The sequence below is a fragment of the Lepidochelys kempii genome, chromosome 16 (assembly GCF_965140265.1).
Source record: "Lepidochelys kempii isolate rLepKem1 chromosome 16, rLepKem1.hap2, whole genome shotgun sequence".
NCBI classification, from domain to species: Eukaryota; Metazoa; Chordata; order Testudines; family Cheloniidae; genus Lepidochelys; species Lepidochelys kempii.
This window is the reverse complement of record NC_133271.1, coordinates 8,944,903-8,969,335: the sequence shown is the minus strand read 5'-3', so window position 1 is coordinate 8,969,335 and position 24,433 is coordinate 8,944,903. Positions and strand designations below refer to the sequence as shown.

At 51.3% G+C, this 24,433-nt stretch overlaps 1 protein-coding gene across 2 annotated transcripts; it reads left to right on the top strand.

Annotated features, from left to right (window-relative positions):
• Positions 1-13,084: 13,084 nt before the first annotated feature.
• Positions 13,085-24,188, top strand: FUT7 (fucosyltransferase 7). Of its 2 annotated transcripts, XM_073314146.1 has the most exons (3): positions 13,085-13,330; positions 21,036-21,107; positions 22,634-24,188. In XM_073314146.1, exon 3 carries the CDS (start codon positions 22,655-22,657, stop codon positions 23,753-23,755), a length of 1,101 nt encoding a protein of 366 aa, XP_073170247.1. In that variant the 5' UTR covers positions 13,085-13,330; positions 21,036-21,107; positions 22,634-22,654; the 3' UTR covers positions 23,756-24,188. The 2 variants fall into 2 exon arrangements, with proteins under 2 accessions (XP_073170247.1, XP_073170246.1); XM_073314145.1 differs by lacking the exon at positions 21,036-21,107.
• Positions 24,189-24,433: the final 245 nt, after the last annotated feature.

Here is a 24,433-nt window from a genome sequence, read left to right as displayed (position 1 = left end):
CAGCCCCTCACATAGGCACCGACTCCATGGGCGCTCGGGGCTGGAGCACCCACAGAGAAAAATTAGTGGGTGCTCCACACCCACTGGCAGCCAAGCTCCCCTCACCCCGGCCCCACCTCCTCCTCCCCCCCCGAGCATGCAATGTCCCAGCTTCTCCACCCACCTCCCAGCGCTTCCCGCCCAGCTGCCTCCAAACAGCTGTTTGGCAGTGTTAGCACACTCCAAGAGGGAGGGGGAGGAGCAGGAACATGTAGCACTCAGGGGAGGAGGCAGGGAAGAGGTGGGGCTGGGGCAGGGATTTGGGGAAGGGGTTGGAATGGGGGCAGGGCAGGGGTGGGAAGAGGCGGGGCGGGGCCTCATGGAAGGGGTGGAGTGGGGGTGGGGCCTGGGGCAGGGGGGACTCGAGCACCCATGGTAAAGAGGGGAAGTCGGCGCCTATAACCCCTCAGCCTCTCCAAGTTCATCAGAAGCAAGCTCCTCACAGACCAGGACACACCATCTTAAAGCAGCATCAGACGCTGCCAGAACAACAGATGCAAAACCTGTAAACATATATCCACTGCTATGATGACCAACACCCCCCACAAGTTCCCTGGGCCCTACACATGCCTATCACAACACGTGTTGTACCTCATCCAGTGCACTAAATTCCTCAGTAACAGTTAGTGGGTGAGGCCAGACAATCACTAGATTCTCCAGCGAACTCACACAGGAAACTGATGAGACAAAAACACCGTATCTCCTGTGAGTGAACCCTTTCCACAAAGCGATCACTCGATAGCTGACTTCTCAGTCCTCATGCTCAAACGCAATCTGTGCAGTACCTTCAATAGAGGAGCTTAAATTCTTAACTTTGCTAGACACGGAAACTCACAGATTGAACAGAGACACTGGATTTATGGCTTATTAAAACAATCTATAACCCACTAACACTCCCCACATAAGCTACCCTTCTTTTCTGCTCCTGTCCTTTCCCCCTCTATGACTGGTGGGTGTTCACCTTGAATGGTCCCTTGAAATACATGTTAACTTATGCTAAACAATCTGTTCCACCCTGTATTTAGCTGTGACACCCTGAGGCCTGGTCTACACTACAAAGTTAGGTCAACACAAGGCAGCTTATGTTGACCTAGTTGTGCATTTGTCTACACTTAAATTCATCTCCCACCGATGTAAGTGCCCTGTTACGCCAACTTAGTAACACCACCTCCCTGAGCAGTGTGGAGGCAGGGTCCATGTACATAGATCGACATAGTGCGAGTGTAGACACTGTGCTTCTTATGTTGACCGTAACTGTCCTCCAGCCACTATCGCACAATGCCCTACGCTGATCGCTCTGGTCACAATTGTAATCTCCACTGCTCAAGGTTTCAGAGTAACAGTCGTGTTAGTCTGCATTCGCAAAAAGAAAAGGAGTACTTGTGGCACCTTAGAAACTAACCAATCTATTTGAGCATAAGCATAACCAACATTTTTATGGCTGACTTAGAACAATGCTTCCTCAGCTCTCGTCCCCTAATGCCCCTACTCTACTTGCGCTATATTGATGACATCTTCATCATCTGGACCCATGGAAAAGAAGCCCTTGAGGAATTCCACCCATGATTGCTGAATTGGAATTCATTTGCAAATTGGATACAATTAACTTAGGCTTGAATAGAGACTGGGAGTGGATAAGTCATTATGCAAGGTAACCTATTTCCCCTTGTTTTTTCCTACCTCCCCTCCTTCCTCAGACGTTCTTGTTAAACCCTGGATTTGTGCTGGAAATGGCCCACCTTGATTATCATACACATTGTAAGGAGAGTGATCACTTTACATAAGCTATTACCAGCAGGAGAGTGGGGTGGGGGGAGAGAAAACCTTTTGTAGTGATAAACACCCATTTTTTCATGGTTTGTGTGTATAAAAACATCTTCTGTATTTTCCACAGTATGCATCCGATGAAGTGAGCTGTAGCTCACGAAAGATCATGCTCAAATAAATTGGTTAGTCTCTAAGGTGCCACAAGTACTCCTTTTTTCACTGCTCAAGGGTCATGTAGACTGGAAGCTCCCCCTCCCCTTTAAAGCCCCGTGAATTTTTGAAATTCATTTTCCTGGTTGCCCGGCTTGGCGAGCTCCCCTAGCAACTCTCGGTGGTTGAATGTAACTGCCCAGCTGACCATGCCGGCTACACACTCCAGACGTGCTCCTGCCTGGAGTATCCAGGAGATCACAGATCTCCTGGGCCTTTGGGGAGAAGAGTCTGTGCAGGTGCAGCTCCAAACAAGCTGTAGAAACACGGACGTCAGCGAGCGGACTGCTCAGGGAATGCAGAAGGGCTATGGCAGGGACCTGCAGCAGGGCCACGTGAAAGCCAAGGAGCTGCGGCAGGCAGACCAGAAGGCCAGGGAGGCCAACAATCGATCCGGTGCTGAGCAACCCACCGGCCGCATTTACAAAGATCTGCATGCCATACTCAGCCAAGACCCCAGTACCCACATCACCGTGGATAGCGCCAAGGAGCACCAGTCACAGTCCTCTGCTGTGAACAGAGAGGAGGAGGAGGAGGAAGAGGAATATGGGGGACAGGCGAAAGGGGGATCCAGCTGCACAGCGAGACTGGACCTGTTTTTGATTCCACCACAGTCCAGCCAGTCTTGCCAGTCAGGCACGGGTGAGACAATTGCAGAAGAAGGAACCTTGAGTAAGTGTGCAGATACATTTTCAATTACAGGGATGGCACACACAACCAAAAGAGGTAATGTTGCTATCTGCTTTCCATTCCCCAGGAGAGTTGTGGGGGAGTTTGTTTATGTCCACACGGGTGTCCCTTGAATCCTTCAGGGAGATCTCGGAAACTTTCCCGGAGATATTCTGCACTCCCTGCTGAAGGTTTCTAGGGAAGGCTGCTTTATTTCTTCCTCTGTGGTAGGACACTTTCCCATGCCACGCAGTGATAACTTCAGCAGACAACATCGCAATACACAGACTAGCAGAATCCGGGCCTGGGGAGCTTCTGGACTCCAGCTGCAGCTGTGTTCTCTCTGCCTTTGTTACCCGCAGGAGTTAGAGATCAGCTAAAATTACCACCGCCGGTGGGAAATGGTGACAATATTCAGTTCCATTGCCCTCTACAACTAGAATCATGCAACAGAACAATTCCTTCCTCATTTCCCCATCCCTCAGCAGGCCATGCTCACCATGGCTGGTGCTGCCACTGATGCCATTGTAACACTGACAAACCCCACTTGACGGCGGTGGGATCAAACCTGGGACCTCTGGAGCTTAGTGCATGAGCCTCTACTGCATGAGCTAAAAGCCAACTGGCTGTTAGCTAAGACTGTAGAGCAGACTCATTGAACTCTCTCTCTAAGTGATCTCGGTGCCACTAGAAGGGACAGAACACCACACCCAGAAAGTGTCTGGGTTATACAGGGCAGTCCTTACCCGTATGCAAACTACGCAGCTGTGTAGGGCACCAGGAAATTTGGGACACCTACGTAGCTGCATGCTGCTCCAGTGGCCAGCCCAATCCTCCAGCCTGCTGAGCCGGCCAGGAAAGCTGCCCCCACCCATGCTTCGCCTCTTCCCCAAAGCCCCTGCCCCTGCCCCACCCCTTCTCACTCCTGACCCACCCCAGCCCCACCCCCACTCCACCCCTTCCCCTGAGCTACATCCCAGAGGACTGCAGCAGGGGTTGGGCACGCCCTGCACTCACCAGGCATCGGGAAGTGGAACAACCCGGCCCCAGTCCGAACCGCTCTGCCGGCTCCCAGCCGGAGGCCTGGGGACGCCCCCGAGCCCCGGAGGAGGGCTGTGTATGGCACCAAAATGTCTAGGGACGGCCCTGGGGTTACACCATGTACAAGCAATCCCAAGCAGAAGTGAGAATGTAGTGCCTAAAACTTTAGGGAAGCAAGGGGAATGAGTTCTGCATCTTAAGTTTTACTTTCCGAATGAATACATGACAAAGCTCTGTGTATTTTATCTGCAGCTGCTGCCATTGTGGCCTTCAGTGTCTCCCTCTCTCCATATCCGTGGAACGCCTGAGCCAGATGAGGAGGAGCAAGAAGAAGATTTGGGATGACACATTCAATGAGATCCTGCAAGCCAGCGCTGCTTCAGACCGTGAGCACAGGGCCTGGAGGATGAACGTTGCAGCTAGCCTGGAGAAGGAAAGAGTGGAGAGGAGAAAGGGCCAAGATCTCAGCAGGAAAAGGAGAGGGAGATGCACCAGGACATAATGGAGCTTCTCAGGCAGCAAACAGAAATGCTGCAGACTCTAGTAGACCTGCAGGTTCAACAATCCTGGACTCACAGTCCTCTGTCGCTCATTGAGAGCACAGTATTGGGACCTCCCTATGCTGCCCCCCGACCCCCGCAACATTGTACATGTCATCAGGGGTCACTGTAGTACCCCGACCACTCCACTCCGGGGACATTAAAGACAATGTCTTTAATGTGGGGGGGGGGAGGGATAGCTCAGTGGTTTGCGCATTGGCCTGCTAAACCCAGGGTTGTGAGTTCAATCCTTGAGGGGGCCATGTGGGATCTGGGGCAAAAGTTGGGGATTGGTCCTGCTTTGAGCAGGGGTTTGGACTAGATGACCTCCTGAGGTCCCTTCCAACCCTGATATTCTATGATTCTATGAATCACAGCTTCACCTACACTGACCTGTAGGGTTGTGGATGTGTAGCTGAAATGGACATGAACATTCTTTCCCCTCCATAAATTCTGTTTGATTGATTTATTAAGTTTTTAATGTATTTGTTTTAAAATTGCATGGGTTTTTTTGCACTGATTTTGTTACAGAATAAAATGCTATTATTCAGAACATAATTAATCTATATTAGTTCACAACTTATGTTGTCGAGGGCTTAGCAGTTCTGAAAGCAACCAATTACTGCACAGTTTCATCCAACTCATAGGATCGGTCACAAACAAAATGACTCCGTGCATTGACAGCGCTATAGTCCCACATGATTCCTACCAGGCCACAAAAGAGCAGGGCCAGGCACAGCACACAACAACAACACACTACTCTGGCTCACTGTTGATATGGTCTTTCAAAGCCTCCCTGAGCCATATAGTTCCACGTTGAGCTCTTTTAATAGCCCTGGTATCTGGCTGTTCAAACTCAGCTGCTCCACCTTCACCCCGGTGGAAACTTTGCCCCCTTTGCTTCACAGATATTATGCAGGTCACAATAGGCAGCTATAACCATTGGGATATTTTTCTCATTGAGGTCCAATCTTGTGATTAAACAACACCAGCATTCCCTTGAACAACCAAAAGCCCACTCAACTCTCATTCTGCACCTGCTCAGCTGGTAGCTGAATCGTTCCTTGGTGCTGTCAAGGTGTCTGGTGTCTGGCTCCATGCGCCAGGAGAGCAAGCAGTACACTGCATCCCCAAGATCTCTATTGGCATTTCAACATTGCCAATGGTGATCTGCTAGCTGGGATAGAAAGTCCCGGTTTGTAGCTTTCTGAACAGACCTGGGTTCTTAAAGATGCGCTTGTCATGCACCTTCCCTGACCAGCCCAAACTGATGTCAGTGAAGTGCCCCCAGTGACCCACCTGCGCCTGCATAAACCTATAAAAGTACCCTTTCTGTTGATGTCCTCAGTGGCAAGGTGGGCTGGTGCCAAAACAGGAATATGTGTGACATCTCTCACTCCCACCCCCTATAGTTCAGGGACCCCCTTGCTGAAAATCCATCCACTGTGTCCTGCACATTGACCAGAGTCATAAGAACAGTGTATTGGATCAGACCAATGGTCCATCTAGCCCAGTATCCTGTCTTCTGATAGTGGCCAATGCCAGGTGTTTCAGAGGGAATCAACAGGCCAGGCAATCATTGGGTGATCTATCCCCTATCGTCCACTCCCAGCTCCAGGGTTGCATCCCTGACCATCTTGGCTAATAGCCATTGACGGACCTCTCCTCCATGAACTTATCTAGTTCTTTTTTAACCCAGTTATAGACCCGCATTGCAGAAGATGATTAATGGCTGTGCACACTTTCATGACAACAGGCTCCCAGGTGTATTTCCCAACTCCAAACTGATCCTGACTGACTGATAGCAATCTGGCCTTGCAAGTGTCCACAGTGCGAATGCCACTCGCTTCTCCACTGTCGGTGCAGCTCTCTTTCTGGTTGCCCTGCCCTGGACGGCTGCGGCATACTCAGCACACAAATCCAGGACCGTGGCCTCGCACGGCCAAAAGTTCTGCAGCTCCTGCTCGTCACCCCAAACCTGCGCGACGATACGAACCCACCACTCAGAGCTTGTTTCTCTTGCCCAGGAGCAGCGCTCTGCCAGCTGCGGCTGCTCGGTGAACTGTCTTGAATTGGTTCTCGCTATGTCCCACAGCAATCCGTCCTCCCTGGACTCGTCATGTTCTCCACTCCTTCGTCTCTTCTTGTGGCTCTGCAAATACTATGCCCTGTGCTTGCAACGCTCATGACAGTAGCGCAGAGCAGTGCAGTTTCCGTTCTTCTGACCGAGATGGCAAACAGTGAGAGGGCGGCATGGGTTTGTGGGACTCTGAAAAAAAAAAGGCATAAACATTATGGGATACAAATAACATTATGAGACGGAGACAGTTGCAAACTGAGAAGTTGACCCCCATGCTCCCAGTCACCCCTGCATGACTCGTTCTTGTCCCATCGTGCATTGCCAAACCTTCTCAAAAGACAGTGTGTTGGATGGTGGCAAGTTGCACGGTGGGGGCCTACCCATGGTACACTCCACTGCACATTGACATGAGCTGTCCTAGTGGGTACGTGCGCTGCCGACGCAAGGAGCCAAGCATGCGTGTGCACAAGCGATGTACTAACTGCGGCAGCTGCCAGCCAACGTGACTTGATTTGACGTGTCTGTTGCAGACATAGCCACAGTACGTTTCCCAGACCTGAGGAAGAGCTCTGCGTAAGCGCAAAAGCTTGTCTCCCTCACCAACAGAAGTTGATCAATAAAATATATGACCTCACCCACCTTGTCTCTCATATCTTGGGATCAACAGTGCTATAACAACACTGCATACTTTAGATGATAATGACATCTGGTCACTACTGACCTGCCTAGTCGCTAGAAGGCAGAGGCTCTGTATCCCGTTGCTAATCACCTTAATTATCCAGTCCCCACTTTGTCCAACTGTAATTGTAAGAGGTCCAGTAAAACAGGATTGCCATTGGGTCCACCCAGTGGACTATGAGAGAATGGGAATGAACATTAAGGGACACCAAGGAAGGAGGAACAAGAGAGCAGGCTTTGCCCAGCATCCTTTGTGTTGAGTTGTGGAGGACAGACCCTAAGATGATGTAGAGTAACATTTTCAAAAGCACCCAGGTGGCTTAGGAACTTACATCCCATTTTCAGAAGTGATCATGTCAATGGGTCTTCGGCTCCTAAATCAGTCTCACCCAGGAGCTGTGGGCAGCGCCCTCTGCCAGCAGGAGGGGGGAGCCGTGGTTGAAGTTGGCAGCAGCACAATGCCAGGCCTGGGTTCTAGGGACTCCGCAGGGCTGCAGCTCCTGGTTTCAGCCACCCTGTTCCCCTGCCTTTCCAGCCCAGCTGAGTGGATTTGGTGCTGGAGAGGAGCTGGTGCTTTTTTCCCATAACTGGAGCACTGCCCTAAATTCCAATTAGTTGCTCCTGTGCAAGCCTGTCAGGGACTGGGGCTGGGCAGTCATGTCCAGACGTTACAGCCATAGGCAGTCAGGCTGGGGGAAGATAAGCTGCAATCAACAGCCAGGAACCAGAGACAAGGCTTAAGCCAGAGTCAATAACCAGGAACCCAGGGCAAGGCCAGGAATGAGGAGCAAGACAGGGTGAGGGTCTGCCTCAGCAGCAAGTCAAAGTCCTGACTTGTTACACAGACAACTTCCTGGGCCTCCCTTCATGCTTAAATAGTTGGTCTGGTCCAATCGGTGGTCAGGGGAGGAGCTACCAGTCACTTCTGCTGTGGATGGCACATCCTGCAGTGACTGGTCTCCCAGGATGTTTGGTGCATTGACCATGGCTTTGCCAAGGCTGCCTGGAAGTACTGCTTACCTGGCACTCTACAGACCTGGGTCCCAGTCCCATGAATCCTCACAGAGCCCCCTGAGGGCTATGAAAATCACATAGGACTAGCTGCGGGGCTGACTTGGCCAGCAAGATCTTGCTCGCTGAAGGCTGAGTTGTAAAGAGCTTAGCCCAACTCTCTGATCGCAGCATGAGCTCCCACAGAGCAAGGGTGGGAGACTGGGAGACCTGCCGAGGCAGGCTCCTGCTGCACAATGGCCAGCAGGCTCCATGAAGCTGTTTGCACTGATCCCAGCCCCCACTTTCAGGGGGAACTCCCCTCCAGGAGGACATGGCACAGTGGGAGCTGGATATCTGTCCTTACTTCCTAACAGTGCCATGGAAAGTAGGTGGCTTTGCCCCTGGTGAAGTTTTCTGTTGGGGTGAACTGGCCTCCCAGATTCCACTGCTCTCTACCGGGTGTAATCAAAAAAACCTCAGCTGTGTGTCATAGACCCTGTGCCACCATGGGCCAATGGAGATTCTTCTGTAGCTCAAGGGGCATGTTTGGAGCAGGAGCGGCGTTGAAGCTTAGCGTGCCCGCTGCATGTAGCCCAGTGACACAGGGCCCAAGGCAGCTGCAGGCTATTGTGGATGTGGACAGGCACAGCAGGGATGTGCCCATGCCCTTGGGCAGTTCTGTGGCCTCCTCCCTTTTCTCTTGGGTGTGAGTTACAGCGTTTGTTCTCAGGAGATCGGCGTAGGATGATTAAACCGCAGCGAGGCGGAATTTGGGCTGCAAGCCACCTGGTATCTAGCTTACACATCAGTGAAGAGGGAGCTGTGTGCAGATAACAGGAAATAGGACACACATTTGGTTAGGAAAAAAACACCCAACCCAGAGCTGTAGCTGGCCTCAGAGGGTGCCGGGGGCGTTGCCTGAACCACATGGCACTTCCTACTCCTGGTACCAGTGAGACACTGAAACAGCGAGCTGAGGGCAAGTAGCTGCTGGAGCCCTGGGGAGCTCCTCAGGGCTCTTCCTGCTGGTTTGCTTAGGGACCCCACTCCCCAGAGGGCTGGGGGAGGGGATCATAGATTCATAGACACTAAGGTCAGAAGGGACCATTATGATCATCTAGTCTGATCTCCTGCACAAGGGGGGATTAGCCTGCAGCCTTGAGGAAAACCCTCTTGTGTTGGATTTAGCACTGGGGAAGGGGCCCAGGGTTGCTAATTTGCGGCTGCAGTGCTGCCCTGACCTGGCAGAGCACCCTATAGCGGCGACAGGGTAGACTGGCATTTTGTCTCCTCAAGGAGTCGAGGGTCTAGAGGAAGAGAAAGGCATTGAGGGCACTGTCCTCTCGTGCCACACAGGAGCAGATGAATCAGGCCAGCAGGGCCTGGGGAATTCTAGTGTTTCCTCTGTTGAAGAGATTTCAACCTAAACAGCAGGTCCAGGTCATGCCTCGGTTGCCCCAAGCAACCCCAAGGGGGGAGGGAGGGTGACTGGTTTGGGGGGAGGGAGTCCAATGTTCAGATTAGCCCACCCATGCCACGGTCCCATGACGACCAGGGCCTTGCAATTCCCAGCAGTCTGTGCCCATGTGGCCGCCAGCATCCGCCAGTTCAGGGGCCAGAGCAATGAACCAGGAAGCAGGAGACTTGGGTTCTATTTTTGCCTCTGCTGTGTGACCTTGGGGAAGTCACAGCCCTGCTCTGTGCCTCAGTTTCCCCTTCCACCCTTTGTCTGTGGAGACTGTGCACTCTTCTGGGCAGGGGCTGTCTCTTACTATGTGTTTGCATAGCACCTAGCACAATGGGGCCCTGATCTCCGGCTGCTATTGTCACACAGATAATGACATGGAGCCCCGTCAGGGGTCTGCTGGGGGCTGCTCTGGAGGGCAACAGAGAACCAGCCCCTATATGTGGCACACACCTGCTCTCCTTTCCTTTTCTGTGGCAGTGGCATGTCAGTGAGGGCAGCAGGGGCAGAGTTCGGGGAGGGCGAAAAGGCTGCCAGTACCAGTGAGTGGGTGGCAGTTTCAGGATGAGTCACTGGGGTCTCGAATGAGCCTGGCATCCTGTTTGCAGTCAGATTGTGACAAGACACAGACGGTGGCACCAAGCACCACATTGAGTCAGGAGCCCGCCAGCCTGCACCCGCACAGGCCTGTTGGGTCTGGGGTGGGGACTTTGGGCAAGGACATAGGAAGCTGGCTGGAGCCCACCGGCCTGCGCCCACACAGAATTTCTGTGGCTGGGCAGGTGCCCTGGGGCAAGGCCATGCAGGGGTGGACCCAGATTTCTTATGAATCCCCTAACAGGGAACCGCTGCTTAAAGTGGCGGAAGGATCTACCATGCCCTGGGTGTAGCCACGGTAATAAGACAGCACTTAAAGTGTGGCCCTGAGCTCCCCAGCTCAGCTTTGACATTTCTTTGGCTTGGTTTGTGAACCCTTGTGACCCTCACCCCTTAGGCACTGCAGGAGCCACATGAATCAAGCAGAAAAGCAGCATTGCAGAGGGAGGGATAGCTCAGTGGTTTGAGCTTTGGCCTGCTAAACCCAAAGTTGTGAGTTCAATCCTTGAGGGGGCCATTTAGGGATATGGGGCAAAAATTGGGGATTGGTCCTGCTTTGAGCAGGGGGTTAGACTAGATGACCTCTTGAGGTCCCTCCCAACCCTGATGTTTTATGATTCATTGCTCACAAGATTTTCATCCCCCCAAAATCTTCACTCCAGATGAAAAACACCTGCTGCCCTGTGGGAAGCTTCACAGCTATCGTATCCCACCGCTAATATTTAAACCCGACGCTTCTACACAAAACCACCCTTCCTGGTTCATTCACAACCTCCTTCGCCCTGGGGTTTGTTTTTTTGTTGTAGTTTGTTTTAAAACGAACAGCTGTTGAAAGTTGAAACAAAATTTGTTGGTGTCATTTCTAAACGGCATTTTGAAATCTCCTCCAGCATATTTGAAACTTGAGATCAGGGTTGACAGTTCCATGGGGGAAAAAACGTTGGTTTTAATGGAATTGTACATTCAGGTGGGAAATCCTTCTGCCGCTGCAACCAGTATCTGCCACTGCCAGTATCTGGGGTGCCGCTTACTACCTACCCCAGCGGAGGGCTGGCTGGCAAATAGGCTGGAACTCCAAAGCAAGGGTAAACCCTGCTGAGTCCAGCAGTTACACTGTGCTCCATAACCACTGGGACAATTTACTGAGGGTCGTGGTGGCTTCTCCATCCCTGACTATTTCTAAATGAAGATCAGATCGTTCTTCTAAAAGCCCTGCTCTAGGGATGATTGTGGGTCAGGTCTCTGGCCTGTGTTGTACAGGGGGGTCAGACTAGATGTTCCCAGTGGGCCTTTTTGGCCTTGGACTTGATGAATCCATGCCTAAGCAATCCCCATGACCATGAAGAGGGCAGGGAGGGATCATGGATCAGCTTTAGAGGCATTGTGGCCTAGAGGACAGAGCACTGGACTGGGAATCAGGAGTTCTGGAGTCAATTGTCAGCTCTGCTGGGTGACCTTTGGCAGGTCACTTCCCTTTTCTGGGTCTCAGTTTCCCCTTCTGTGAAATGGAGGTAAAGAGATCACCCACATTCGTAAAGTGCTCGGAGACCTACAGATGAAGAGTACTATATAAGTTCTATGTACTAGCATTTAGTATTTATCCCCACCACAGAGCCTCCACTACTCAGAGCACAGGCGAGCGGAGATCAGACCCAAATATCTCTGGGAACAACCCGGCTGCCTGGCACTGCCGGCCAAGGCGGAGACACAAATGTCACACCCTCCTGATGCAGTGACCCCCACCTAACAGGATCAAGGCTGAAAGGGGGCAACATTACAGACATTACATGAAGGGCACAATGCAGCCCTGGTGCACATACCCTGGGGAAACCCGACCCAACCCACAGAGCACACAGCCCTGGGGGATGTGCACCTCCCTGCTAAAGGGCTTTCTCTGATATGTGCACCCTGCAGATAAAGACAGGCCCTGGGAGCTCAGTGGTCTGCAGTGTGCATTCTATTAATCTAGCATTAATGGTGGGGCAGGCTAAACTATGCAATGAATCTCCCAGGTGCTCAGACAGCATGGGGGAGTTGGGTGGGAGGATCAGAGCTGAAAGGGAAGAGCTTGTTCCCCACCATCTCTCATTGGTTTCCCTACACAGGATTCCCAGGGGATCCCCCACACAGGATTCCCCTTCACAGGCTAACCCACCTACGGGGGGTGCAGTTACCTCTGTCACTGCGGCATAAAGTAACACACTGTGCAGAGCTTCCATGAACCTGGCGGAGATCACAACCCTCCAAAGCTTGGCTCTTTTGCAGCCCGTTTTGTCGCTAGTACGTCCCCTCCCCACCCATCACACACTCACCCGTTTATGGACTAGGTGAAAGAGGAAGAAATAAATCTCTGAACAAGGACGTGCCAAAGAATAAAAAAAAAAGGAGGGGTGTGTCATTTTCTGCTTCTTTATGAAGGAGAACGAAAGGGCCCCAAAGTGTTGTCCTGTTTCCCCACCACCACCCCCGCCCGCCACTTGTATTTTAATGAGCAATCCAGCCTGGCAGACTCCAGCTGACTGGAAAACTAGCAGGATCCTGAGATCAAGGAAGAGGGACACGGTTAGCGGAGAGAGGAAGGGATTGGGGGGGGGGGGGGTTTGCGAACTTTCATTTAACTCAAATGCTGGGGAGAAAAACTTCTTTCTTGGCAACATGAATCCCGACTGCCTTGATTAAGGGCTGGGAAAGTGGCCAGGCTGCTTCGCTACCATATATCCCCCCCAGCCCCCCCAGCCAGGGAAGGCAGGAGGTGACAGGCTGGAGAAAATAAATGGGGAAAACCCAGAAAAAAAACTAACCACAACTTTTTTTATTGAGCGGGGGTGGGGCCGGAGGGTGGGGGAAGAGAGAGCGAGCACAAGCAAGCTCAGGTCATCATGTAACGAAAGCAAGCAAGGGTTTCCCTTCACAGGCTACCCCATGGAGGGCTCGAGATGGAGGGACATCTGCTGTCCTCTTCTGCCTCACTTGAACACCCAGCCCTGCTTCTCGGGGTGGCATCTAGGAGTGGAAGCAGAGCTGGGTGGCTGGGTACAGTGAGACAGCCTTCTCTAGAAACAGCTGAACAAGCAACAGGAAAGGTTGTGGAGGAAGAGGAGATGGTGAAACCACAGAAAAGCAGAAGTTAAGAGTGACCACAGCCTGTGAGCAGCCCTCAGCTGGATGGATTCCTTCAGCATTACCAGCAGACATGGGGGAGAAGGAAAAACCATCCAGGACACACTACAGTGCTTCTGATGCTACCGGACGGTAAGTCTCTGCACTCAGCACACTGCCTGAAATCAGTGGTTTGAGCATTGGCCTGCTAAACCCAGGGTTGTGAGTTCAATCCTTGAGGGGGCCATTTAGGGATCTGGGGCAAAAACTGGGGACTGGTCCTGCTTTGAGCAGGGGGTTGGACTGGATGACTTCCTGAGGTCCCTTCCAACCCTGATAGTCTATGATTAACCAGGAACGTGGCTGGCAGATGGGTAGAAGCTGGTGCATTTTGGACCAGGACTAGACAATCTTGAGGAGTGAGTGCCTTTTAAAAAATAGGCAGCAAGGCAGGGTGACCAGATGTCCCGATTTTATAGGGACAGTCCCGATTTTAGGGTCTTTTTCTTATATAGGCTCCTATTACCCCCCACCCTCTGTTCCGATTTTTCGCACTTGCTGTCAGGTCACCCTACAGCAAGGTCAGTGACTAGAGAGCTCTCCTACAGCAGCTCCTCTAGAAAGGGTCAGGGAAATGCTGTCCACTGCTCCATTAAACAAGATCCACTGAAAATGCAATGTTAACAGAGAAAACCAAACCTCGCCGTTTAACAGGGGGTGAAATGATTTCATTGCACTTAAAACCAAGAGTGTTCTGAAGTTCGGTGTGCATCCTGTAAAAGCAATAAGAGGACGGATGGCACGTAGGAATGGGAGAAATTCACCCGGCTTTTGAGAGACGTACTGCGAAAAGTAATTGTTCTAACCATAAAAAGAACAGGAGGACTTGTGGCACCTTAGAGACTAACCCATTTATTTGAGCATGAGCTTTCGTGAGCTACAGCTCACTTCATCGGATGCATTCATCGGATGCTGTAGCTCACGAAAGCTCATGCTCAAATAAATGGGTTAGTCTCTAAGGTGCCACAAGTCCTCCTGTTCTTTTTGCGAATACAGACTGACACGCCTGCTACTCTGAAACCTGTTCTAACCATAGTTGTTGTATCCTTGGGGGCAGCAATTTTAGGAAGAAATCACTTGGGACACAGAGAGCTGTGAGCCATGAAAGCAGCCATTTATTTTCACCACTGAACTAACCAAACCAGCCAAAACTGGCTGGGCTATCCCCTAATAATCTAACTCAGTTGCCATAGCAATAACAAGGCACTATTACCACAACAACCAAATACACCACCACAGTGACGAGTTAGTGAGGTTAGTTTGCACTAGACATCTCGGCCCCATTCCCAGCAGACGGCTCCAGACCCAGGGGTTAACCTTCCTTCCTCTCCAATTCCAATCTCGGTGTGCCAAAATGGGAACCTCAGGCCAGCTTGCAATTCCTCTCTACCTGTGTAAGTAGCATGCTGGGTAAGGGATTGGTCCGCTAAGAGGGGGGTGAAAATAGCCTAGCAGGGCAATCCACGTGGAATGGTCTCCCAAAGGGAATGCTGGTGCTTTTTATTGAAGATTTAACTTAATATAGCTCTGGAGACCGGACTATAGGGAGTGGGGCGTGGATTAGTTGTCACCTAACATTAGCTCTCTGTATATTCCACAAAGAGGATTCAAGGAAGCAGAGATTTCCCATCTCTTCGGGTATGTGAGTTTTTCTGTAACTAAATCCCAGCTGCTGTATTGTCTAGAGACTGGAGAGGAAGAAAAGGAGGGACCTGTCAATGAAAAGTGACTCAGAAGTAGCCTTTCTCCGGAGGTCTGGGGAAGAACATGAAACTGACTAAAGGATTATTTTGTAAATCAGCATTTAAGCAGATCAGCTAGGCAACAAAGGTAAAACAGTCATAAGCCCCTAAGTGGTTTAGGAGCCTAAGTTTCATTGACAGTGAAATTAGGCTTCTAAGTCACCAAGGGACTTTTGAAAATTTTACCCACCGAAGCCCGATTCTCCAAGACACTCTGCACGTTGGGTGCACACTGGGGGCTGAGCTATTTTTTAAAAATTGGGCCCATAGTTTGAGTGCTGAGCATTTGGAAATCCAGCTCTGAGCTCTTTGGAAAAACTCGATCTGTCAAACGATTGAACAGGCTGGCGGCTCCAGCTGGGGGGTTGGGGGGAGACTGAACTGTCTCCCAGGCTTTGTTAAACTAAATGTTGGCACAAACACGGAAACCCACTCGGGCACCGCCAACCTGCGGGGAATCACAGCACAGGTACTTACGGCTGCGGCCTTTAGTTCCAGTCCAGCTTTTGTTGTTTTATTGCTGTTATCCCAGGAGACTTGGAGCATGTGTTTGTTATGGAATGGACCCTGGAGCGCAGGATGGGAGCCCAGAGGGGGCTCTGTAAAGCTCAGTAAATCAAAGCTGTGCTTAATTTTCAAAGATTCTGAATTCTAAGGGCTTGTCTACACACAAAAATTGTATCCCTTTAGCTACACCCGTGCAGGAAAATGCTCTACAGGAAGGAGAACATGCCAGATTGTATAAAGGCACCTTTATACCAGTATAGTACCTCCAGAGTAGGGACAGCTCTTACTGACAGTTATACCTGGACACAAACTCAGCGTAGATCAGGCCTTGGTCACTCCTCCTTTGCAACGCTGCTTGTGTTGTCAGCTACACCCGTGCAAAGTGCTCCCATTCTGATCTGGCAGTATTTGGCACCCACTTTGTATTGATGTAAGCGACCACACAAGGTGTGGAAGCAACACAATTGGGCCCTACATGTCTGTGTTTTACCCCTCGTCTATATACACACATACAAAATCTACAGTAAAAGCATGTTACTAAGGTTGCAAAGTCAAGTCCTCTCAAGTTAGTAAATGCCAAGATTAAGTTGCTTGCTCAACCTTCATTTGCCCTGTCCTCTTGTGCATATGTATTATGATACAGTCTTTAATTATATGATCAAATGCTATTTTTTCCACAAGCCCCTGGCCTCTTTCAGTGCACAAGATGGATGGCACTCAATAAACGAGCACCTAGTCTGTATTTTCTTTGCTCCTCGTTGTTCAACGTGTGGCCCCAGAGCTTAGTTATTACACACTATTCAAACCTTGCTCTGAAGACACAATTATTAATTTCCTCCTGGGCTTTCCTGTGGCTCTCCTCACTGGAGAACCTGGCTACTTTACAAACGTTAATCAATTTATTTTCACCACTGTGAGAGGAGGGGCAGTATTTGCCCCATTTGATAGATGGGGAGCTAAGACACAGAGATTAAAGGTTAAAAGTATTCACTAATTTTGGGTGCCCAATTTGAGATGCCTTGCTCCTTATTCTTCAGAGTACTTAGCGCTCTATAGCATTTTATATGTCCAAAGTGCAGCTCCCAGTGACTGGAGTTGCAACTATCAGTGCTCAGCACTTCTGCAAATCAGCCCTGAGGGTCTCACATTGGGCAGTCAGCAAATGAGCAAACACATAGTTAGTGACCACCTGTGAAGAGTTTCATGTAAGTGATTTGCCCATCCTCACACAGGAGCTCTGTGGCACACGGTTGGATAGAATCCAGCTCTCCAGTGCAGCGTTAAACTGCCTTAGTCATCAGACTGTCCTTTCTTTGCCTGCAATCCCTTGCCTTATCCACTACACACCTTCCAACTTCTGCAACTAGCGACGCATAGGGATCCTACAGACAATGTTCTCTAGGACACAATGCAGATTCATCCCCAGCGCAGGTTCATCCTGCGCACTGAAGGAGGCTGGGGCCTTGTGGAAGAAACAGTATGTAATTAAAGACTGTCTCATAATGCACACACACAAGGGGGATGAATTAAGGCTGAACAGGCAGTTTCACTCAACAATAGGTCAAAGCGCACTATGGAACTTTTAGTGCACTGTAGCAGGGTCCACACGGACAATGCGTGGCAAGCTGGTGCCCGGTAGATGTACACCCACGCTTGTCACAGATTAAGCCTCCATATAGACAAGCCCTCAGTTCATAGAATCATAGAATATCAGGGTTGGAAGGGACCTCAGGAGGTCATCTAGTCCAATCCCCTGCTCAAAGTTAATTGATCTTGCTGCCTGAAACGTATTTATTTGTATTTAAAGTAGTACAGGAATGAGTATTCTCTGGTAATGGCCTTAAAAGGCAGCAGGAGACGCAGGTTCTGTTTCCAGCTCTTCTAATGATTCTCTGCATGACTATGGACAAGTTGCTTCCTCTGCCTCAGTTTCCCCCTCTATAATACTGGGATAACAACACTTCCCCCCTCCACCATCTGTAAAGTGTTTAGAGATAGACAGTGGGATCTGCATGCTCCTGTGGGACTGTATGTGAATGGGGTAGACAGTATTACTATCCAGTGCAGCCTGGGCAGTGCTGGGGCTGGTGTGTGCAGAATGAACCAGAGATGACATTAAATAACCTGAACCACAGCTCCAAACGCATAAAGAACAGACATACTGGGTCAGACCAATGGTCCATCTAGCCCAGTGTCCTGTCGTCTGACAGTCGCTGGTGCCAGATGCTTCAGAGGGAATGAACAGAACAGGACAATTATCGAGTGATCCATCCCGTCGCCCATTCCCAGCTTCTGGCAGTCAGGGTAGGGACACCCAGAGCTCTAGGTAGCCAAAGATGGTCAGGGATGCAAATAGCTATTGATGGACCTATCCTCCATGAACTTACCTAGTTCTTTTTTTTTAAAACCTGTTATATTTTTGGTCTTCACAACATCCCCTGGCAACAGGGTGACTATTTGTTGTGCAAATACTTCCTTTTGTTGGTTTTAAACCTGCTGCCTGCTCATTTAATTGAGTGACCCTGGCTCCTGTATTATGTGGAGGCGTAAATAACATTTATCTAGCCCCTTTTCCCACATCAGCCATGACTTTAGAGACCTCTCAGAGCCCCCCTCACATTTTCACAAGTGCTCTCTGATTTTGGATGCTCATCTTGACACACCAGGGCCTGATATTTAGAGGCGCAGCGTGCCCTCAGCCCCCCCTGGAAAGCAGCACTCGAGCTCAGCCTGGGTGAGCCTGAGCTCAAGATGGACTCCCAAGATCAGTGGCCACTTGTGTTAGGTTCATAGATTCAACCGGCAGAAGGGTTGACTATGATCATCCAGACTGACCTTCTGTCCAACACAGGCCAGAGATCGCCCCCAGCACAACTCCTTTGGAGCTAACATAGATCCTTAAAAAACAAATGACTAGAGATGGAGAATCCCCCACAACACTGAATAAATTGTTCCAATGGTTAATTACCCTCACTGTTAAAAATGTACACCTTATTTCCCATCTGACTGTGCCTAGACTTGGCCATTGTGCTTTCTGGCAGCTGGGTGACCAGACGTCCCGTTTTTAAAGGGACAGTCCCATATCTAAGCCCTCCTGCAAGTGTCCTGACTTTTTCTTAAAAACAGGCAAATTGCCCCGTATTTTCTGTCTGGCGGGGCCTGCTGCTGGCTGGATCCCTGCTCGCCAGCTGCCTGCCCATCAGCAGTGAGTTGGGGGGTTCAGTGGCTGATGATGGGGGTGGGTGTGCAAGGCTGGAGGTGGGATAAAGATGCAGCGCGTGGGGCGGCCACTCCCCCTGTTGGTCCATCAGCACAGTCCCCGCTGCGTGCCGGCTGTCGGCCACCAGGGCCCCAACCCCCGTCCGGACGGCGGTGGCTGGTGTGCGCAGGCAAGTGCCAGGCAGAGGCCGGTTACGTGTCACCTCTGCTGCCCACCCATCAGTGCTTTACGTGCTCCCCCTCTCGCCGTCCTCTCCCTGTTTTGCCCCTTCACCAGCTGCTCCTCCCCATCCCCAGCTGCTCCTCCAAAGCCCCCCTGGCAGGGCGCGTCCTGCTCCCAGTGCTGTGCGGAGAACCAGCCCCTGGTCGGAGTACTCAGCTCACCAGCAGCCTGACCGGCGGCTCCTTCCTTTCCCTGCTGCCTGTGGCTGGGCCGGCCCCCTGGGAGAGCCCAAGACCCTCCAGCCTTGGGGACTGGCCATGAGGAGCAGAGCCAGGCATGTGCCAAAGCCCCGCACAGCACTGGCAGGGGGAAGCTGATGAGGTTCAATAGGGATAAGTGCAGGGTCCTGCACTTAGGACGGAAGAATCCAATGCACCGCTACAGACTAGGGGCCGAATGGCTAGGCAGCAGTTCTGCGGAAAAGGACCTAGGGGTGACAGTGGACGAGAAGCTGGATTTGAGTCAGCAGTGTGCCCTTGTTGCCAAGAAGGCCAATGGCATTTTGGGATGTATAAGTAGGGGCATAGCGAGCAGATCGAGGGACGTGATCGTTCCCCTCTATTCGACATTGGTGAGGCCTCATCTGGAGTACTGTGTCCAGTTTTGGGCCCCACACTACAAGAAGGATGTGGATAAATTGGAGAGAGTCCAGCGAAGGGCAACAAAAATGATTAGGGGTCTGGAACACATGACTTATGAGGAGAGGCTGAGGGAGCTGGGATTGTTTAGCCTGCAGAAGAGAAGAGTGACGGGGGATTTGATAGCTGCTTTCAACTACCTGAAAGGGGGTTCCAAAGAGGATGGATCTAGACTGTTCTCAGTGGTAGCAGATGACAGAACAAGGAGTAATGGTCTCAAGTTGCAGTGGGGGAGGTTTAGATTGGATATTAGGAAAAACTTTTTCACTATGAGGGTGGTGAAACACTGGAATGGGTTACCTAGGGAGGTGGTAGAATCTCCTTCCTTAGAGGTTTTTAAGGTCAGGCTTGACAAAGCCCTGGCTGGGATGATTTAACTGGGAATTGGTCCTGCTTTGAGCAGGGGGTTGGACTAGATGACCTTCTGGGGTCCCTTCCAACCCTGATATTCTATGATTCTATGATTCTAAGCCTCTCCGCCCCTCAGCTAAGCTCTTGAGTGGCGGGGGGCAGTGATTTCCAACCCGTTCATACCCCGAACCTGAAGGCTCCACAGTAGCCTTCCCCACCCGCCAGGCAGGGGCTTAGCATCCTCTTTACCTGTCCCTCACCCCCGCCTTCCAGCCCCCCCCCTCCCCCGCCGGTCCTGGCCCCAAGGAGCACAGGGCTTCTCCATCCCCTAAGCACCCTCCTCTGCTGAGCCACCTCTCTGGCCCGGTTCGCTGAAGCCCCTGCAGTCAGGTTCCCTGGGCCCTGATGCATCCTTAGGGCTTAACCCCTTCCTGTCTGCACTGTAGGCGGCTGGGTTGTCCGTGGCTTGCAGCGGCCTGCAGGTATTAGCTGCCTTTCAACACTGTGGGGGCAGGAAGGGACAAGCTGCTTCCACTTCCAGCTGTGGGGGAGGGAAAGTGGGGGGAGCAAAGACACAGGCCAGGGCATTCCTCCCCCACGGCTGGAAGCAGCTCCCGTCCCTTCCCTCCCGCACAGTGCCTAGAGGCTGCTGCTGGCCACATTCTGGTGTGAACCCTGGCAGAAATCGGGGGTGGGGGAGCGCATGTGACCCTGCATCTCCATCCCCAACCCGCACACATGCATGTTGCCTTGGGAAGATGTGGCGCCAGGTACCAGGAGAGGCGGGTCCATCCCGGGGGCCCAGCCAGGCATGGACGGTGGAGAGCACCAGGCATGGACGAGAGGGTTGGGTCGGTCAGTCACCCCTCCCCCTGCTCCCCATGTGAGAGAGGTATACCGGAGTGTATGTGTGTCACTTCTCCCTGTGAACCCTAAAGCCTTTGTCATAACCATAAGGGTAGCCTAAAATTCCTCCTTACCTGTAAGGGGTTAAGAAGCTCAAATAGCCTGGTTGGCACCTGACCAAAGGAATCAATGGGGACAAAAGATACTTTCAAATCTGGTGGGGGGAGAGGCTTTATATTGGGTTTTTTGTTTCTGTGTTCATTCTCTCTTAGGACTAAGAGGGACCGGACATCAATCCAGGTCCTCCAAACCCTTCTAAGCCAGTCTCTCATATTACACAAATTGTAAGTACAGCCAGGCAAGGCGTATTAGTTTATCTTTGTTTTCTCAACTTGTGACTTTTCCGTTTGATGGAGGGAGGTTTATCCCTGTTTTGTTTGTAACTTTGAAACTAAGACTAGAGGGGGTTCCCCTGTGTTTTGTTCATCTTTTGTTACCATGTACAGTTATCTTCCAACCTGATTTTACAGAGGGGATTTTTACCTTTTCTTTTTTTTTAAATAAAATTCTTCTTTTAAGAACTGATTGATTTTTTTTTTCAGTGTCCAAAGACCCAGGGGTTTGGGTCTGTGATCACTTTGTAACCAATTGGTTCGGAGATTATTCTCAAGCCTCCCCAGGAAAGGGAGTGGAAGGGCTTGGGGGGATATTTTGGGGGAACAGGAACTCCAACTGGTCCTTTCCCTGATTCTTTGTCTAAATCACTTGGTGGTGGCAGCGTACTGTTCAAGGACAAGGTGGAATTTGTGCCTTGGGAAAGTAAGCTTCAGGGGTCTTGCATGCCACATCTGTACCCTAGAGTTCAGAGTGGGGAAGGAGCCCTGGCAGCCTTAAAGATAAGAAGGTAAATAAAAAGAATCCAGCTACGCAGGGTTTCTTTTTAACAGGGGCTCAGTCAACTTAATGTTAATTTGAACGATGGTGCTGCATAGCTCTGATTGATTGCTATCGAACTCGCCTGAATAAGAGTAATTTTACCAGGTGTCCTGTATTCAGCATAGGGAAACATGGTCACCCTAGGCAGGTCGATCTCTGGAGACCTATGGAATCGGACCAGCTGGTGTGTTTGTGAGCATCCAGCTGCTAGGGGCTCTCAAGCCAGGGCTGTTGAGGCAGGGCTCTGAGCTTTGCAGCTGGAAATAAACTGCAGAGGCCCCGCTTCTGCAAAAACACACCTCTCAGGGGTATCACGGTTATAACCACCATAAATAAGTACAAACCTTCCAGCATGTGACCACATCCCCTTCATGCTGTTTAAACCCTTTAGCAGAATGAAAATAGAGCCATCTATATACACACTGCAGCTCTCCTAGGGCTCAAGCTTCTTGTCCCGGCTGCTAAATAGCAACCCCTCACCCAGGCATTGACCAGTTTCTTCCTAAGGGTCCGAGACTGGCTAGTCTCAGTTGCACCAGATTCCGCTCCAGCTAGGAAGTGCGTCCCTCATCCAACTCTGCAGCCCTCTGCTGAAATTTAATCCCCAAAACCTAATACAAGGTATTCCCTCTGGGCAGCACTGGGGTGGGACAGCTTATGGCAGGAGGGTTGAATCCAAGGGGCAGCAAGAGTCCTGTAAACCCCGTCACACAGATCAGTGACCACGTTCTGTAAAGATCATGGACCTTAGCCATGCTAGTGATATCAGCTCTTCTCCTTTCCTTCCATCTGCTAGTTCCCTGCGTCCCCTTGAATTTCCTCCCAACCTACCAAGATGCTCAGACACATGCCCCCTGAAAAGAGGAGGCTGCAGAAGGTGCATTGTTATATGCTGGAGCAGGCTGATTTTTACTGTCCCTCTTCTCCATTCCAGGGGCTGGACTCAACATTGTTCATGAAGCAGGAATTCTGCCAAGAACCCAACCCACCCAGCGGCTCAGCAGTGCAGGTGCAATGTAAGCTGCTGCTGAAGATGCGAACTTGCTCCTTACCTATGTTGAAGGCCTTGGCTAGTGCAATAATATTTGCAGTCATTCTCTGGAACCTGAATTTCCTTGGCTACCAATCTGAGGTTCCTGGCCCAACCCTGGGGCACAGCGAACCCCTGACAGTCCTGATCTGGCACTGGCCCTTCCACCACACACTGAACCTCAGCACTGACGTTTGCGCAGACCACTACAAGATCAAGGGCTGCCAGCTGACGGGGGACCACAGATTCTTTAACCAGGCAGATGTTGTGGTGTTCCATCATCGGGAGCTGCAACAGGGCAAGGTAAGACTCCCAACAGAAAGGAGGCCTCCTGGACAAAACTGGGTGTGGGTTACCCTGGAGTCCCCCACCAACACTAAGGCACTGACTGGCTGGAACCAAACCTTCAACTGGGTCATGACATACAGACAAGACTCGGACATCTTCATGCCATATGGGGAGCTTGTGCACCATCCATCAGCCAGTGTGGACATTCCAACCAAAACTGGCTTGGTGTCCTGGGTCATTAGTAACTACCACCGGACTCAGAAGAGAGTGCAGGTCTACAGAGAGCTGTCCAGACATCTCCAAGTGAATGTATATGGGAAAGCAAACAAGAAGCTACTGTGCCCAGACTGCCTCTTGCCGACCACCTCCAGGTACAAGTTCTACCTGGCCTTTGAGAACTCCATCCACAAGGACTACATCACTGAGAAGCTGTGGAGGAATGCGCTGCTGGCCAGCACAGTGCCGGTGGTGCTGGGGCCCCCCCGAGCCAACTACGAGAAGTTCATCCCCGCAGACTCATTCATCCACACCGAGGACTTCAGCTCCATGAAGGAGCTGGCCAGCTTCTTGAAGACCATGAATTCCAGCCGTTACAGGGCATTCTTCGAGTGGAGGAAGAGGTATAGGGTGAAGCTCTACACAGACTGGCAAGAACGGTTCTGCACCATCTGCACCAGGTACCCCCACCTGGCCCAGGGGCAAATCTACCCTGACCTGGTGAGCTGGTTCAGTGCTTGAGAAGATGGGGCTGGACCAAGCTGAGGCTTTTCAGAGATGTGTGACTTGTACAGAGAAGCCAGGCCATCTGCGTCAGCGGAAAAGGATGTCCGTGAGGGCTGGCTCGTTTTGAGTCAAGTGGCTGGTGGGGTGACTGAGGGCACTGAGCAGGACCTGGGTCTGGGAGCCAGGAGCTCTGAGTACCAGTCCCAGCTCTGACACAGACGTGGCGAGACCTGGTGCATGTCGCTGGTACTCAGCTTCCCCATCTATAAAGGCTCGTACACTTATCTACCTCACAGGGGTGTTGTGAGGACTAACCGGTGCCTTGGAAATAGACGGTGCTAAGTGAGGATCGTTGAGCCTGCAGTTCAGCAGGTGGGCGGGTTCTGCACTGGCAAGGGCAGGCCAGTGAGCGTTGCTGGGCTGGGAAATTAGGATTTGCCAGCCCTTGTTTAGGGAATGCCAAAGAAATGGCTAGTTGCTCCCCTTTGCCCTCTCAGGAATAAATGGGGCAGAGGAGCGAGGTCGGGGGGGAGGGGTAAATGTGACCCCCTGCTCTGCATTACTGTATTGCAGTGCTAGGGTGGGGCAGATGGGGAGGGGCACCAGCAAGATCAATGAACTCTCTATGGGGTTCAAATACCCTTCAGATGCCAGCCAGACCTTGAGCGGCAGAAGGAAGGCCAGTCTCATAGA

What these genes read in the sequence shown, in the direction of transcription:
- FUT7 (XM_073314145.1), top strand. Translation starts at nt 22,655, where the DNA reads ATGAAGCAGGAATTCTGCCAAGAACCCAACCCACCCAGCGGCTCAGCA.